At 44.9% G+C, this 17348-nt stretch overlaps 1 protein-coding gene across 5 annotated transcripts in view; it reads right to left on the bottom strand.

The window, feature by feature from the left end:
• Positions 1-17348, bottom strand: part of FLNB (filamin B) — a 140248-nt gene that overhangs the window by 77313 nt on the left and 45587 nt on the right. For all 5 annotated transcript variants that reach the window (XM_088831533.1, XM_055414172.2, XM_055414173.2 and 2 more), the window contains exons 2-3: positions 3748-3996; positions 979-1076 (exon numbers count right to left, since the gene is read on the bottom strand). In XM_088831533.1, coding sequence (XP_088687659.1) covers positions 979-1076; positions 3748-3996 — 347 coding nt within the window. The remainder of the gene's footprint in view (positions 1-978; positions 1077-3747; positions 3997-17348) is intronic.

Raw genomic sequence — 17348 nt, 5'->3', positions numbered from 1 at the left:
ATGCCAAAACCAAACCAAAGAAATACAGGCAAGATTTTCTACCTTCCAAGGGATCCTGGTATAAATACACTGACCTCAGCTCTGAATACCAACTTAAGACGTTAACGGAGTCTGTAATGAGGTCATTCATTGCCTGGCAGTGGCTACCCATAACTTTTCTTGACCAAGTCTTTGAACATGGGAGTCATGATGTCAGAAGATGCTATTTAAACTCCTTGGAAGGGCTTAGAAGATTGGACCTCAACTAAGCAACGTGGCTACAGCAGATGGTCTCCAACACATATTCAATTTCTAAGTTCCCTTGTTATACTCCTGTGTTAGGATTATGGGCAATACAAATTCTCCCACGATTTCCATTAATGGCAGATTATCTTGGTTTACATTTAAGTTCTAAGTGACTCTCTTAAAAATATTGGACTTACAAATGTTTCATAGCTAAAAAATGGTCAAATATTGGCAATTTCTTATGGTCAAGGTCAAGATTTGCAGTCTGGCTTCCAAACATGGCCTCCGTGATCTTTGAAATAGAAATATACTAGAAAATTTGTCACACGTGACAGTAAAGATTTTTAGGGAATCTACAAGTACCTAGGCAGTGCAGCGGTAAAGAGTCTGCTTGCCAGTGAAGGAGATGCAAGAGATATGGGTTTGATCCTTGGGTTGGGAAGATTGGCTGGAGTAGGAAATGACAAACCACTCCAGTATTCTTGAATGGAAAATCCCATGGACAGAGGAGCCTGCTTGGCTACAGTCCCTGGAGTCGTCAAGAATCGGACACGACTGAGCAGACAGACAGACAAGTATCTAAGTCAATGAGAATCTATTAAAATGGATAAACTGAGAACGATGAAGGAGGGCCCCAGACAATGCTCCTTGAAAGCTGACCACTGAGGAGGTCAGACTGCCTGCAAGACTACAAGGCATTCACAGGGCATCAGAGGAAATAGCTTGGTGGGACAGGCATGCTTGTACACGTACCTGTGGGACACCTAGCCAGTCGTCTGCCTGCTGCATGGCTTCTCGTGCGTTATCCACAGGCTTTCGCGGATCCCAGGATTCCCAGTCTGGGCACAGACCTGTTAACAGTCCACAAAAGATGCTGTTGGTGTTAACCGACTGAAGAGGTGAAAGCAACTCGGTGCCTAAACTAAGCTCACTCAGTCTCTTTAGAGAACAGTTTCTTCCAAAAATCTTCGTGAACTGTATGCTTTCTGGGCCAAATGTTTCATGGATATGACTATGCTAGAGTAGAAATCACTCTGCCTGAGCTGAGACTTCTTCAGGTGGTTCTTCTTGCATTCAGATAGAGGTTATCCATTCCTTGATGGGGTGGTCTAAATAAACAAACAAAGCCTATAAAACCATTGTGCCTGGTGTCTTTTAGGAAGCGAGATTTTTTTTGACACATCACACTCCTATTTCTCTACTCTGGTGACCAAATGTGTTGGGTTGACATCAGCTGAGTGTCCTATAATTTAACTGAGTTCTGACAGTATCTACCTAAAAATAGCATCAGAAGCCACAAGTTAAGGGTTCAGTCCCACAAGATTCCCTGACCCCTAACTTCAGAGCTCATTCAGAGCTGGGATTCTGACTAACCAACCAGAGGTTCCTACCACCCCCTCCTCAGGTTGGATCATTTCCTAGAGTGGCTCACAGAACTCAGAAAAACAGTTTACTTACTGGGTTACTGGTTTATTATAAATAATCTTATAAAATGGAAGAGATGCACAGGGCAAGGTGGGAGAAGGGGCAACGAACTTCCATGTCTTTTCAGGCATGCCACCCTCCCAGGACCATGTGTTCACCAACAGGAAGCTTCCCAAACCCTGCAGTTCAGGGATTTTTATGGCAGCTTCATTACACGCACTGATCACATCACCTAACATTAGTTACCAACTCAGCCTCTATCCCCTCTTCCCTTCCTGGAGGTCAGGAGACAGGGGCAAAGGTTCCAGTCCTCTAATCACTAGTTGATTCCCCTAACATCCAGCCCCCATCCTTAAGGGCATTCCAAAAGTTCTCTCATTAATAAACTCAGGCATGGTTGAAAGACACCAAGGGTTTTAAGAGCTCTGTGCCAGGAAAGGTGACAAAGACCAAACATATATTTCTTATTATAAGTTACAATATCACAGTTCCAAGCCTGGATATATCTACAAAGACTGGACTAGCATCCTGTATATTTAAAACATTTACTTGCTCAAAGATCTAAATCTAGAATCATCTCAAAATCTTTTGTACGCACAAGAAGTACAAGAAGTACTGGAGTACTGGAGTATAAGAAGTACTGGACTAAAAATCCCCAGGTTTAAACTGGAAAGAGGCATCCTAAAATGTGTCTTTGCATGAAAGCAAGGAAGAGGGCACTGGCAAATGAACTAATGCTGAGCTTCTAGTTACTTCTGGATGGCACAGCTTACAGGCTCTCAAGGAAGACTGGGGACTGGGACCAGTCCTCCTTCAATCTCTCCAGTTGACACCAGCTAGTTGAGTACACTGAGAACCAATGTGCCCAGCATGTACAAAGCAATCAGTAAATGGAAAATATGATTGTTAGAGTAGATCTTTTATTAAAAACAATTTTGGAGGGGCACATAAACACAGGCTCTGTTTTTTCTATTGAGCGTAACAGCAAACTCTACCCATCAATCTAAACCCATCAGTGAGGGTAATTACTGCCTTGGTGTACATTCAACCACTCAGAAAAGAGGAGCCCATCAAGGGTGGAAAAGGCTCCAACTGGATCCTGACCAAGAACTATTTCACAGCAATGCAAAAAGAAAAGGCGGAGAAAGCCGTATATAGTCAACCCAGTGGTTGATAAAAAAGGGTACTTTCCACTCAATAAATGTTTTTAGATTTTCATGCCAAACCACCTATCAGGGCACATGTTGAAGCCAATGGGAAACTAGGCACCCACTGTGGAAAGAGGGGGAAGAAGCACGACTTGGGGTCTGGAAGCTAAACTCAAGGTCTGCTTAGAGCATGAAGGCCTTCATTCAGAATTTGGGTAAATAACTCCATGCTCGAACATGTCGATGGAAAGTCTTGTAAGACTTTTCATCAGAAGGCAAATGAAGCCATTTTTAGTTCCTTTAGATACCTTGCAATCAGCTAAAAACCAGGACAAATACAGCAGTCACAGCAAATCTAGCTTTCCCACTGAAAAACAAGAGATTTAGGGATCAACTTGGAAGGAAAGTTATGACCAACCTAGATAGTATATTAAAAAGCAGAGACATTACTTTGCCAACAAAAGTCCGTCTAGTCAAGGCTATGGTCATATATGGACGTGAGAGTTGGACTGTGAAGAAAGCTGATCGTCAAAGAATTGATGCTTTTGAACTGTGGTGCTGGAGAAGACTCTTGAGAGTCCCTTGGACTGCAAGGAGATCCAACCAGTCCATTCTAAAGGAGATCAATCCTGGGTGTTCATTGGAAGGACTGATGCTAAAGCTGAAACTCCAACACTTTGGCCACCTCATGCGACGAGTTGACTCAATGGAAAAAGACTTTGATGCTGGGAGGGATTGGGGGCAGGAGGAAAAGGGGACGACAGAGAATGAGATGGCTGGATGGCATCACCGACTCGATGGACATGAGTTTGAGTGAACTCCGGGAGTTGCTGATGGACAGGGAGGCCTGGCGTGCTGTGATTCATGGGGTCGCAAAGAGTCGGACACGACTGAGTGACTGAATCCCCCTACTCTGGAAGAGATGGCTCAGGCAGCCATGGGCACTTACCTGGGGCACAGCTGTCTACCAAGGCTCCCAGGGCTTTGCCGTCTTGCCAGTTCTGGTTGAAGTTGGTGATGGGCAAGTAGGGGATCTTGTTCTGAATCCACCCAAGCAGCCTCTGCTTTGGTGTCTGCTTCTTGGCATCATCGTCTCCTTCATCCTCCCACACGGGCATGGAGATGGAGTAGTGGAGGATGAGCGTCCACACCAGGCCCAAGATGAGCTTCAGGTTCCCATCCACGATGGCTTTGCTGTCTGAGCAGAGAAACACAGGCAGGGTCAAGCCTCTAATCACACAGGTGTGAATCAGTCTTTGTAAGAAAGTAAATGAAAACCTCAACTGTTAGAGACCCACACTGAGCTATTTAAGAGTCAAAAGATGTAATGCTGGCATCAGTTTCAAAATACCTGAGGTGCAGAGACGATAAGATTCCAAAATGTTGTTAACCAGCGTCAGTGGATCATGAGTACATGAGAACACATTATTCTGTGGTCTCTATTTTTGATCACTCTTTTGGGTTTTTTTGGCACACAGATGATGGGATCTCAGTTCCTGCCCAGGGATTAAACCCACACTCTGTACTGGAAATGTGGGTTCTTAACCACTGGACCACTAGGGAAGTCTCCCATTGTTTCTATTTTTACATGCATTTGAAATTTTCCATTATAAAAAATTTTTTTTCTAATTTCAAGAAATCATTTCAGAAATATAGACAATAAAGAGGTGGCTGCATGCCTGTTAACTAGGCAGTAGGCCATCTAACAGACTGTGTATACACATATGTGTGTTTGCTGTCCTGAATTTATATTATACTACATGATCAGTCTTGAAATCTTTCTTATCACTAATCACAATGTCACAGATATCTTTTCCCTATAAAAAGATACTTCTGGTATTTCTCTGGTGGTCCAGTGGCTAAGACTCCACTCTCTCAATACACGGGCCCAGGTTTGATCCCTGGTCAGGGAATTAGATTCCGCACGCCTCAACTAAAAAGATACCACATGACAGAACTAAGACTTGGTGCAGACAAATAAAAGAAAAAAAAAAGTTGTTTCTGTTTACACACCCATCTACAGGTTTCAGAGGCCATTTTCCCTCAAATCTCACCAATACTGGGTGTTACCAGTCATGCTTATCTGTTTCTCTGACAAGTTAGTCATCCATAAAAGAAAGTCACTAACAGTTGAACAAAGTGTCGCCAGGAAGACAGGTGACTAGACAAAGGCATGGCCCCCTTTCTAGTCATTTCCCAGCTTAACAGGACATGCTCTGCCCTGCTTCCCACTCCCCTTGGCTTCCCTGTGACTCTTTCCTTTTTCCAACCTCCAACTACTACTACTACTACTACTACTACTAAGTCACTTCAGTCGTGTCCGACTCTGTGTGACCCCATAGACAGAAGCCCACCAGGCTCCCCCGTCCCTGGGATTCTCCAGGCAAGAACACTGGAGTGGGTTGCCATTTCCTTCTCCAATGTGTGAAAGTGAAAAGGGAAAGTGAAGTCGCTCAGTCATGTCCGACCCCCAGCGACCCCACGGACTGCAGCCCACCAGGCTCCTCCATCCATGGGACCCTCCAGGCAATAGTACTGGAGTGGCTTGCCATTGCCCTCTCCGAACCTCCAACTACACCCACCAAAATTCAAACATTATCTCCAAGATAACTATCTGTCTGTCTGTCTCTCCATTTCCTATACCCTTTTCCCACCAAACTACCTCTGCCAGGACCCCAAAGTGAAAATGTCAGAACCTTCTTCGACTCTCCTTCAAAGCCCCGGTGCAGTTCCCACAATTCCCTCCCAAACTCTTGGCAAATAATTTTCTACACTGTCCCCCAAAATATGGGGCCCTACCTCCCCTCTGATTCCTCAACAGCCATGAAACTCCACCATTGTTCACAGAACCCAGAACCATCCTTCTGGTAAGGTTCCTATACGCTTCCCAATTCACCAATGGTCTCTGCTGCCCAGAGTCAAACTCTTTAAACATTCAGCACCTTGAGAGACCCACATAACCTCTACCTGCTTTTCCACCCATTACCATCACCCACCGCACTCTACAATCCAGGCTTAAAGACTCCCCATTCCTGAAGCACATCTTGCTTTGAATCCCCTGGACATCTCCACCTGTTCTGTATCCCCTTTGATGGGAAGGCCCTTTACCCTAACCTCCTGCAGGATAAACCCTGGGTTTATTCAAGGGCCATACCTATTAAAAACAGATAGCGCACTTCACTCCCACCAGCCTGTGTGTGGTCACACCAGGGTGCTCTTACGGCAAGGACCATTCTACCCTCAGCCCCGTCCAACCCCCAGGGCTGTGAGCACCAGACGGGGAGTAACTGAGCTCTCTTCATCCTGCAGTTCCCCACACCCTGTCCCTCCCGCCCACTGACCGCAAGCCACCTGAATGTTGGTTAAACACACGTCAAACTCCACTGAATGAAACTCAACTTCAACCACATGAAAAATAAACTCACATGCTCTGGAGGAGTAAACGGCATGCCATTCAAAACTGAAAGGGTGGGGATTGCTTGTTTTTAATCAAACTGCTTATTGTTATGTCCTTTTACAAAGAAGGGGAAAAAAAATCCTCTTAAAACCCCACACCCAAACCCACAGAAATCACAGGTAATTTCATGGTTACAAATTCAGTCACAACAAGACTTGATCACATAAAATGACACAGTAAAGATTTATCATGAACTGGCTGGTAAGACACACTGAATGTAAGTGATCCTCATTCAAAGTTAAGGTACCTGGGGATTTTCTACATGATGAACTGCATGACTAACGTTTACATGACTGTCTGCATAATCCACAGGACCCAGCAACAAATGAAAATGCAGGATTCTTTGTCCAGAAGTATTAAGAATATCAAGACGGCAACAGCAGAGTATTAAACCAAGCACATAGAACCCTTGTGAGTATGGGGCCCTGTACAGCTGCCCAGTCTGTGCAACCACAAAGGCAGCTCTGCTTCTGAGGTCCTGTGGTCAATAAAGGAGCAGCGATCTGCATGAAACACTGAACCCTCCACAGAATATCAGCATCCAAGGATGCTCATATTCATTCTGCTGGACCAACTGCCAGTCCTTGACCATAACTGAGATTTTTGGATTAGATGCCCTGTTACAAGTGTGTCTTTAAAGTGCTATTGATTAGTGAGTTACTACCTATGGATGGCAAAAAAAAAAATCGGGTCAAACAATTTTCCATGCCCGTTTCCTTTATTCAACTTAAAGGGCAAAGAGAAGTCTTGTGGGGGGAAGGGAGGGGATAGAAGCAGAGAGTATGCGTACTTATTGCTAATCAGGGAAACGGGTGTACCGGGCAGGGTCAGATCTTGCAGCAGGCAGAATCTGAACAGGTCAGAGTGTCACCCAGCCACCGGCATCAATGTGCAAAGCTCAAACTTTCCTGAGTGATGTGCTAAATGCTTTACAAATGCAAACTTGCAGATTTCATCCATAAATCAAAACATGAAACCAGTTTGCTCTATCTTTACCCAGCTTACACATGTTGGTTTAAAGGAATGAGACATGAGTCTTTTTCAAAACGATTTTGGGGGAAATATGACCCAGTAAAAGTCAGAGTCAAATTTATGAAACGTACAATACCCAGAACGTCTGTTTCCAATGAATTCAAGGTGGGTGTTCAACCGGGAAAGCCCCCATTAAGGTCTCGTTGGGATAAATGATACTTTCGTTCTGCTATTCTAAGAAGCTGGAGGGAGAGCGGTCCTCATTCCAAAAGCGATTTTGACAGGTGAGAGTTCAAATGCTTCACCGAGCTCTTGGAACAATAAAAAGATGGCGACTTGCCCAAAAGGCCTCCCCCATTCCCACCCACATGAAATAGGAGACTCCCCGCGCCTTGAAAATGAAATGCTACACAGCGTCACAGTGTCCGTGTGTAACCATCACAGCTGACTACAGAATTTGCAGCCGTGAGCGTGCTCTGTGATGTTTATGTCTAGTATAAACATGGAGCAGAGACGTAAAAAGAGGAAAGGGCCAGGTCAGCTGGAAGCCTCTTGGGCAGCATTCCACCTTCTGAGTTTCTGAGAGCCTCTTTCAGCAATAAAAGAAGGCAACGCCCAACCTCCTAGAATCTGCTTAGATTGGGTTGGCAACTGGCCACAAGTTTCTCCTCCCCAAGTTCAGCCAATCACAGGCCCCACATAAACGGCTCCAGACAACACTAGCTCTCAAGTCACACACACCTTCTGTGAACACACCTTCTGTAACTACTTCAAATTAGCCTGAGTTATATGTAAGTGAGCGTAATGTTGTTGCTTTTGTGTTTGTTTTGGGGTTTTTTAAAGCTAGAAAGTCAAACCCAAGCTATTACAAATTCTAGGATGGGATGTTTTCACATCCTTTCAGCACATCAGTTCCCCAGACCTGGTAAGCAGCATTTTGGAATGGGTGCGGGGATGAGGATAAAAACCAGCTAGTCTTGGACAACCTTCAGCAGCATTTTAGAAATACCTCCTTTGTGGACAAGTCCCCACCAGGTCAGAGAGACGCTGCTGTTTCACCTCTCTCTATTCTTACAAGTAGAGTTGTGTGGACACAAACAACCATCGATACTCCTACTCCCTTCATGACGTCAACCTTCTCTCCTGGCTGCTGCCAGGGTGTCAGAAGTGGGACCCAGGAGGAGAGGCCTGGGGGGGACACCATCCCTTACAAGGACAGCAAGGCACTCACTAGTCACAGTACCACTGGCTGCCAGGTCAGAAGCAGACGACATGTGGCTGAAGGAGTCCAGGACAGGTAGGGGTTTCAGGAAACCTCCTTCTAAGGTGCTCTTGGGGACAACTCATGAAGGCCATGTGTGTGTGCTCAGATGCTTCAGTTGTGTCTGATATACTCTGTCTCAAGTCACGTAGCCTTGGGCAGCGGGTGGGCCTCCTCTCAGTCCAGCATCAGAGTCACTGAACAGGACCTGTCCTAAAAGAGGCCAGGCAGGTAATGGAAGGAACCTGGGTCCCCGAATAGGGTGTCCCACCAACCTAAAGACTGCATTTTTCTAAAAAGCTCTTTGTCACAGCAGTTTGACTATAATAAGAGGATGCTTTGGGCTTTGAAGACCTGAAGTCACAGGGGCCTATTCCCATTTATGTCAGTAAGATAAAATATAGACCACAATGAAATAAGGGTTGATCAGGGCACGGGGGTCAGCTGGATTTTTGATTCTGTTTTTTGCTCATGAACTACTCAAGGATGACAAAGGAGCTGTTTGAATGAACACATTTTACACATCCCTGCGTCAGGGTTCAGTTAAGAGAGTTCATTCAGAAGGCCTTTTCATGGTAGCAATTTTTCACGAGAAGATTCAGTAGACCAAGAGTGGTCATTGGTGTTGGCACATGAGGTGAAAATCTTTCACTGAGTTGAGAAAGGTGATGAGGCCCCATCTAGACTCAGTGAGAAAGACTGCTGAAATGGATTACTAATCCTGCCATGAACAAGGCATGAGGAATATAGAGACTCAGATTACTGTGCAGATTAGCAATGTCTGCCCTGGGCATAGCATGAGGAATGGTGACTAGGGTTTCTTTGCAACAGAACAGAGTAAACCTTCTCAAAATCCCTGATTCAAGGTTTCGTCTATATGTCCATAAAACATTTCTTGCATATCACTTTAGACGTCAAATTTTCTAATTTGCCAGCTACTCCTGTTCTTTCTCACTTGCTGGACAATTTTTGCTGAGAATAATTAGAACAAATTACAGTATTCCATAAACATCTTATTTTTATTGTGGTACACAGTTTTGGGTGGACTTTCAGATCTTAGGTACTATGATAGTGCATTGCTTCATAATTTATCCCAAATACCTACTTTCTGATTAAGAGCTATCTTTTATTTAAAAGTTACATTTATGAGAATTCCCTGTTGGTGCAGTGGTTAGGAATCTGTGCTTCCACTGCAGGGGGCCCAGGTTTGATCCCTGGTTGGGGAACTATCTGCATTATCCCAGTGGGTTTTCTTTTCAATGCCATTTTTGAAAAATTACCACTTTTGAGGATTATTTTATATTCAGTAATGAAGTCACACTGAACTTAACAAGACGGTTTAAAGTGCCTAGAAGATAGTAAGTCTCTTTCCATTTACTATTAGTAGGAAATCCCTGAGAAGTTATAACAAGGAATCTAACCTGTTAGAAAGGTGAAAGAAGGAAAAATGGAAAGATGCTGCAAAATGGTCAAAGCAGTGCATCTAAACTAGTTTTTTGACCCTAAAACTTCAGGTCCCTGCATTAAGTCATTCCACTGCTGCCTCACAGTTCTCCTGAGTGGCCAGCAGGATAAGGGCCACAGGGACTCCTGAGCTCGAGCCCTGAGTCAAGGAGCCCAGAGTCCAGCCACTGGGAGGTGCGGGTAAACCCCGGCGTGAGCTGCACAGGCCTCAGCATGGAGGCTTCTGTCCCTCACTCACAGCTTCCGGCCACAAATGCTCTGAGAACACGTCCAGCTGAAATAATAAATGCTGGCTGTGAATGGAGGCCCTCATCACCTTTAACTCCAGCTCAGCCTGTCACTGTTCATCCTGTGCAGAGCCCATAGGGAAACCCACAAGGAAAGGAGTACGGGCAGAAGGAACGACCTGAGAAACACTTCTAAACACGTCCTCTCCTGACCTCAACAGCAGCCAAAACAGGACAGCAGCCCTTCCTGCAGACCTCTCCTCTGGGCCACAGGCATTGCCTCATGTGACCCTCACAGCAACCCTATCAGGATGGCTTTCGCAGTTAACCCCATCTTACAGACAAGAAAGCAGAGGCTCACAGAGGTATCTCCCTAAAATGACATAGGAGAGCCTAAATTTAACCACAGTTCTCTCTGCTGCCCTCTGAGCCCAAACTCTATTTTTTTAAATTCAGATACTGATACTGTTAGTTGCTCAGTCGTGCCCAACTCTTTGTGACCCCATGGACTGCAGCCAACCAGGCTCCTCTGTCCATGGGATTTTCCAGGCAAGGATACTGGAGGGGTTTGCCATTTCCTTCTCCAGGGGATCTTCCTGACCCAGGGATCGAACCTGGGTCTCCTGCACTGCAGGCAGATTCTTTACCTACTGAGTTACCAGGGAACAGCTGATCTAGGACATGTTGGCACTAAAAAAAAAATCCCATCAAGGATTGCTTTTTTCTTTCCCATTCAGGAACTACAACATGCTTCCCAGATATCAAAACCCAGTGCTTATTTTTATTATCAAGACTACTCTAAAGAGAAAGAGGATAAAGCAGAACTATTTCTTTCAGTCCAGAAAGTCATCAAGCTACACAGATATTTTCTAAAGTCTTCTGTAATACTAATGTTAACTGATGAAAATCTATTTATGCATCATTTTAGGAAGAAAAAATATGGAATTCTCCAGAGCCCGAACTCTTATCCTCCCTACTTTTCTGAACACACATGATGTCATGACAGCCCCCACGAGGCAAGCACAGTTATGACTCTCATTCTACACATGAGGAGACTGTGCATAGGGACAAGACCCACCCCTGGGCAGCATGGCCCGTAAGCAGCTGTGCTTGGGAGGGGAGTGCAGCAGGCCTTCTGATCTGGCCCCAGTCATTCCCACCACCCCCAAACTGCTAAGGCTCTAGGAAAAGAATGTGGGAAGTAGCACGGAAAGTGACAGCACAAGACCTGGGAGGTGCAGGCAGGAGTCAGGGCGGGATCATTAGTCTCCTTTGCCTCAACCATGAGTCGCTCGGCCTCTGCTGCACCCGAGGGACTGGAGATTCTAAAGATCCCCACCCTGGCCCTTCATCTGGCAAGTCCTCCATGCAGAATGGCGGCTCGGCAGGGAAACTGAGTTAGAAGGGATGCGCTGCAGCTCTGCTCTTGTGGACCCAAACCAATATATTAACCTGCATTTTCCCTGGAAAACAGAAATTAGGACGCATTCTTGAAAAGCTCACTTTACTCTTCTATTCTTGCAGCCAACAAATAACTTCCTACCTGTGTACTGCGTGTCAGGCCCTGTGCCAAATACAAATTACACTTTAAAATAAGAAAATAAGTTAGATTGGCTTTAAAATAGTCCACATAAAGATACAGCATCATTATAATGAAAACCAGCATTACCTCCCCACCCCAAGGCAAGACACTGAAGACCTTTTAAGGCGAAAAAAGAAAAAGAAAAGAAAAACAAACACACACACATAATTTTTTGCCTTTTGTGTCTCATGCTAGGCTATGTCCCCTAAGGGTTCTTTATTCCTTTTACAATTAAGAATAAAAGCTAAAAAATAATAATGATGATAAATAGGATAGGGATTCATTCTTCTACTGCAAACTTGTAAAAGTTGAGCCTTGTTACAAAAATCAGATCAAGGTGACTTCCTCAGTTTCAAAAGGGAGAAATCGGTTTGCATTTTTCCCCCCATACTTCACCTCATGCTACAATTCATATGAACCAGTTATAGAATGGCAGCCTGCCCAAAGATTGTGAAGTCATAAAAGGAACAAAACTCCCAATTTAAAGTCTTGAATGGGAACCAAGTTGAGGGAAATTCCAAATAATTTATGACTGCTGGCTCTCACCATTACCAACAGAAAGAAGATGAGGTTGGAGGAGAGGAAGTTCTCAAGGGACAGATACCTATATTGCCATTTTCTGTATCGGGTCTTCAGCTCTGTTGAAGGCTGGGATTTGTTCCCCCTGAATTTGGACCTTCTACGCACAGTTACATGAGCCTCTGGATACACATGCCACCCAATCACAACAGCGCTGTCTCAGCCCAGACATGGGGCTCCTTCCTGCAAATTAATTCCACACCACCAGCATCTCCCCCTCCACCGTGTAAAGAGCATGGGCGTGGGGGGCAGGGCTGAACCTACTTAAACAAAGGGGAGCTCACTTGCTGAAATAACTGGTAGCCGAGTAACGCAGAGGCCAGGGATGCTAAGTCAGTGAGCCCGGTCCCCCTCCCAGGCACAGCCATACACTGGCCATGGGACTAGGACGAGTCACCACCCTGCCCTGTCTCTTCATCTGTAAGATGAGCGTCATAACTGGACTCGTCCCATTTCTCATCAAACAGTGGTGATATACCATAGTAAAGCAGGTCGCAGTCTGACCGACAAGGGTGCCGCCACTTCAGCAGGGACTCTGACAACCACCACTGTGTCACTGTAAACACACACGAGTGTGGGGACTCCCCCATGCCCCGTGAGCACTGGGAAAGATTCACTGCCATTCAGTTCTGGTTCAAGACCGCTCAGAAGACCAAATACCCCAAAACTCCGCCTTCCGAGGCAGCATTCCATCTGCTAACAACCACAAACCCAGCCCATCAGGGACCCAGGATTAAGCCTGATAGAATCAAGATGTTCTTTGCTCAGCGAGCTGCTGAATGAACTGGCAGTTTGCTCAAATCTGCAGGCCACCCCGACTCCTCCAGCAGATTCCTAAGAAGTCTGCAGAGGCCAGGCTGGGCCACTGCTGACAGAATATTAAAAGCAAGGTCAAAAAATTCAACTAGAAGCACAAAATATTCAGTGAGGTTCCCTAACATGATTTCTTTTCCTAGTGGGAGAAAGAAGAGGTCTGAGTATTAAAGCGACCTTTAAACATTAAAGCAGTTCATAACTATAATAAATTGAGGGGGGCGGTGTGGGGGACAGCAGAGACTGAAAACAATTTAAATGCCTTCCCAAGAATAAATAGTTAAATAAAGGTTATAGAACATTCTCGTGCAAGAGAATAACAGGCCTCTGTGAAAAGAATGAGAAAGATACGTGTGTTCCAGCAGAGACGGGCCTCCATGATATATTAAGGGAACAGGGCAATGTGTAGAAAAGCTTAGTTCGTGCAATCCTGTTTTTGACAAGGCATGACTCTGCGTCTGAGCAGAAAGATCTGGAAGGCTGCACAACAAACAGTGCTCACTGGCTTTCTCTGGGAAAAAGACTCACAGTGATGGCAACGACGGGCTTTCTTTTCTGCTGTTGTTACAAGCGCCTATGTTGTTTGAATTTTTTTTTAATTTAAACCTTACTCCTTTTTTTGTATTTTTTTTAACTTAATTTGTATTGGGGTGTAGACAATTAACAATGTTGGGATAGTTTTCAGTGAACAGCGAAGGGACTCAGCCATACAAATATGTGTATCCATTCTCCCCCAAATTCCCCTCCACTTTTATAATAAATTTTGACAAACACTCCCCAGAAGAAAGCAGCATAGTAATGCAAATGTTAAGGAACTCTTCATTTGGACAAAGTTGCTTGTCGGGATCTATGTGGGAAAATTGACAGGTTTTATCAAATGATGAAAGCCATGGGTATGGCAGGTTGAAATTGGAGAAAAGGGGTGGCCAGCCAGGGGAAAGGACATAATTGGGTTCATATATCTATAAAACTGCTCTAGAAGAGATGCCATCGCATCTGAGTAGAGAAGCAGAGGACAGGGGTGAGGGGAGCAGGAGGGAGCCAGTTTCTCATCTTTTCACAACACTCTTGATCTTCACCACCAGCGATGATACCAATCAACAAATGAATACATGAGGCTTTCCAGGCTTGCAAGGCTGTCCTTGTGGTGACTTCCTCTGCTCATCTTCCCACAATTGGCCACCCAATTGTCTTCCCATTCCTCAGCTAGGTACACCTATCCCAGACAAGCAAGCTCCAAGCCTCAGGAGGTGGTCTTTGGTCACTTCCAAATAGCTTGCCGGAGGAGTGGAAGATGTTGAGGATTACACTGCACAAAGATGGAGACATCTGGGTGCCTCCGGGCATGTCTTTCAAGCCAACCAAAAAAAAAAAAACAAAACCCAACCATCCACCTTCCTGCTCTCCTCACATCCCTGTAGCCTGAGAGTGTCCTTCCCGTGATGCAGAGGCCCAGCCTCTCAGTTATACATGAAGACCTGGGGTCTGGTGGCCCAGTGCAATCCCTCCCACTGACTTCTCATTACTGCTTTATGAAGTATCACTGTTAGCCCCACTTTCCAGATGGAAAAAACGGTAAGAAGAAAAGTAATGTCCAGAGTCACGTAGCATGTAAGTGGAGGAGGGGATCTGAACTCCAGTATCTGCACCGATCATTCCGCCTGGAGACAAGGCTGGGGCTGCAGAGGAGGGGACCCAGACGCGGACACGATGGTACCGCAAAGGCTTTCAAAACTGGCAAAAGTCAAGGAGGAAATAAATGCTGAGGGGTTACATCATCATCCTGAAAGAGATTTATCTCCAGGTCCCTGAACTCTGTCCCGTTATAAATGGCCATGGCAGTAGGATAAACAGACCAAGCACATAGCAGGTCAGCTTTGCTGCTAAAATGGGAACACGTCCTAACATTCCTGAGGCACAGTGTCCAAGTGCAGGGCCAGTGAGTGACATGCCAAATACCCAAAACATCACCCAGCTGCAGCTGCCACAGTTACCAGAGAAACACATCCTACTGTCAAAGGTCTTCATCACCAGTTCTTCATCTAAAGAGTCCCACTCTTGGGTCAGAAGCTGCTTTCTGCCTTAGCAAGAACACCAGCTCTGCCTGAACTTGGCTCTGAGGTGTATCTGTCCCACAAGTTACATTCAGAAACCTGGCTCTATCTTCTGACCACCTGGGTCATTTTCAGTTCAGTTCAGTTCAGTCACATCCGACTCTTTGCAACCCCATGGACTGCAGCATGCCACACTTTCCTGTCCATCACCAACTCCCAGAGCTAGCTCAAACTCATGTCCAAAGAGTCGGTGATGCCATCCAACCATCTCATCCTCTGTTGTCCCCTTCTCCTCCCACCTTCAATCTTTCCCAGTATCAGGATCTTCTCCAGTGAGTCAGTTCTTTGCATCAGGAGGCCAAAGTATTGGAGTTTCAGCTTCAGCATGTCCTTCCAATGAATATTCAGGACTGATTTCCTTTACAATTGACTGGTTTGATCTCCTTGCAGCCCAAGGGACTCTCAAAGAGTCTTCTCCAACACCACACTTCAACAGCATCAATTCTTTAGAGTTCAGCTTTCTTTATGGTCCAACTCTCACATCTATACATGACTATTGGAAAAACCATAGCTTTGACTAGATGGACCTTTGTCTCTGCTTTTTAACATGCTATCTAGGTTGGTCATAGCTTTTCTTCCAAGGAGCAAAAGTCTTTTCATTTCATGGCTGCAGTCACCATCTGCAGTGATTTTGAAGCCCAAGAAAATAAAGTTTGTCACTGTTTCCATTGTTTCCCCATCTATTTGCCATGAAATGATATGACTGGATGCCATGGTCTTCTTTTTTTTGAATGCTAAGTTTTAAGCCAACCTTTTCACTCTCCTCTTTCACTTCCATCAAGAGGCTATTTAGTTTCTCTTTGCTCCCTGCCATAAGGGGACTATCATCTGCATATCTGAGGATATTGATATTTCCCCCAGCAATCATGATTTCAGCTTGTGCTTCATCCAGCCTGGCATCTCACATGATGTACTCTGCATATAAGTTAAATAAGCAGGGTGACAATATATAGCCTTGACGTACTCCTTTTCTGATTTGGAACCAGTCTGTTGTTCCATGTCCGGTTCTAACTGCTGCTTCTTGACCTGCATATAGGTTTCTCTGGAGGCAGGTAAGGTAGTAAGGCATTCCCATTTCTTTCAGAATTTTCCAGTTTGTTGGTATCCATACAATCAAAGGCTTTAGTGTAATCAATGAAGCAGAAGTAGATGTTTTTCTGGGCCATTTACTAGTCTTTCCCCCCCCCCCGCCATCCTTAAACAAACTTTTTCTCTTTAGCCAAATGAATGAAAGAATGAGTGGATGATGCACGAGTTGTTTTTTTGTTTAAACCACCTGTGGAAATACGCACGTAACTGTTACAACTTTAAATGTCGGTTGCATAACACCTGAAACCATCTCGAGTACCACATGCATCACAACTCAGAAATGAGTGCACTAGACACTAACCGGTTTTCTAAGACAAAAGGGTTTCTGTGGTCAAATAAGCTGAAGACATAGGGAACTGAACAATTTTAAACTGCAGCAGGACTTCTCAGAGCCTTTAATAGCCAAATGAACCTGGACAATCTCCAAGACAACACTAGGATGTCACACAGTATTTCCCAACTTTGCGTGACTAGGTAACTTTTTAAATACTATCCCAAAGGACACTATTAGTCTCCAGAAGATATTTTGGAAAGTCTACATTAAACTGCCTTTAGATCTCTCTAAATACTTCTCCTAAATCCTCCCATAGGTTGGGAACTTATGTTTTAAGAAACTGGTAGGTGTGGGGGTGAAGGAGACAGACAAAGAGACACAAAAAGAAAACAGGAAATAAGTTACAAAGGCTGTCTTTAATCTACAACTGTTGTGGTGGCAGTAATTAAGAAACTAGAATCTTGTGACTTGGAAGCTACCAGTTTCACAGATAAAGGCAAGGTCTCAAAAGGTCGGTTCTCGTTGATAGTGTCAAAGGGGGAGCACACTCCTTAACCACAGTGTTTATGAAATTCTGGCCCAACCCACTCACTTAAAAACCACACTAAGAACCATCTTACTGATCCTGTGAAAACTGTAATTCTCAAACAGAGGCAAGCCAGCCTCCTCTTGCCTGGGTTTGCTTTAGAGCTTCTAATGTCAAAATCCTTCAAACAAT

The sequence above is a fragment of the Moschus berezovskii genome, chromosome 24, assembly GCF_049115385.1.
Source record: "Moschus berezovskii isolate FMDL1 chromosome 24, NW_MosBer_1.0, whole genome shotgun sequence".
Classification (NCBI taxonomy): domain Eukaryota; kingdom Metazoa; phylum Chordata; class Mammalia; order Artiodactyla; family Moschidae; genus Moschus; species Moschus berezovskii.
This window is presented reverse-complemented; position numbering and strand designations above follow the sequence as displayed.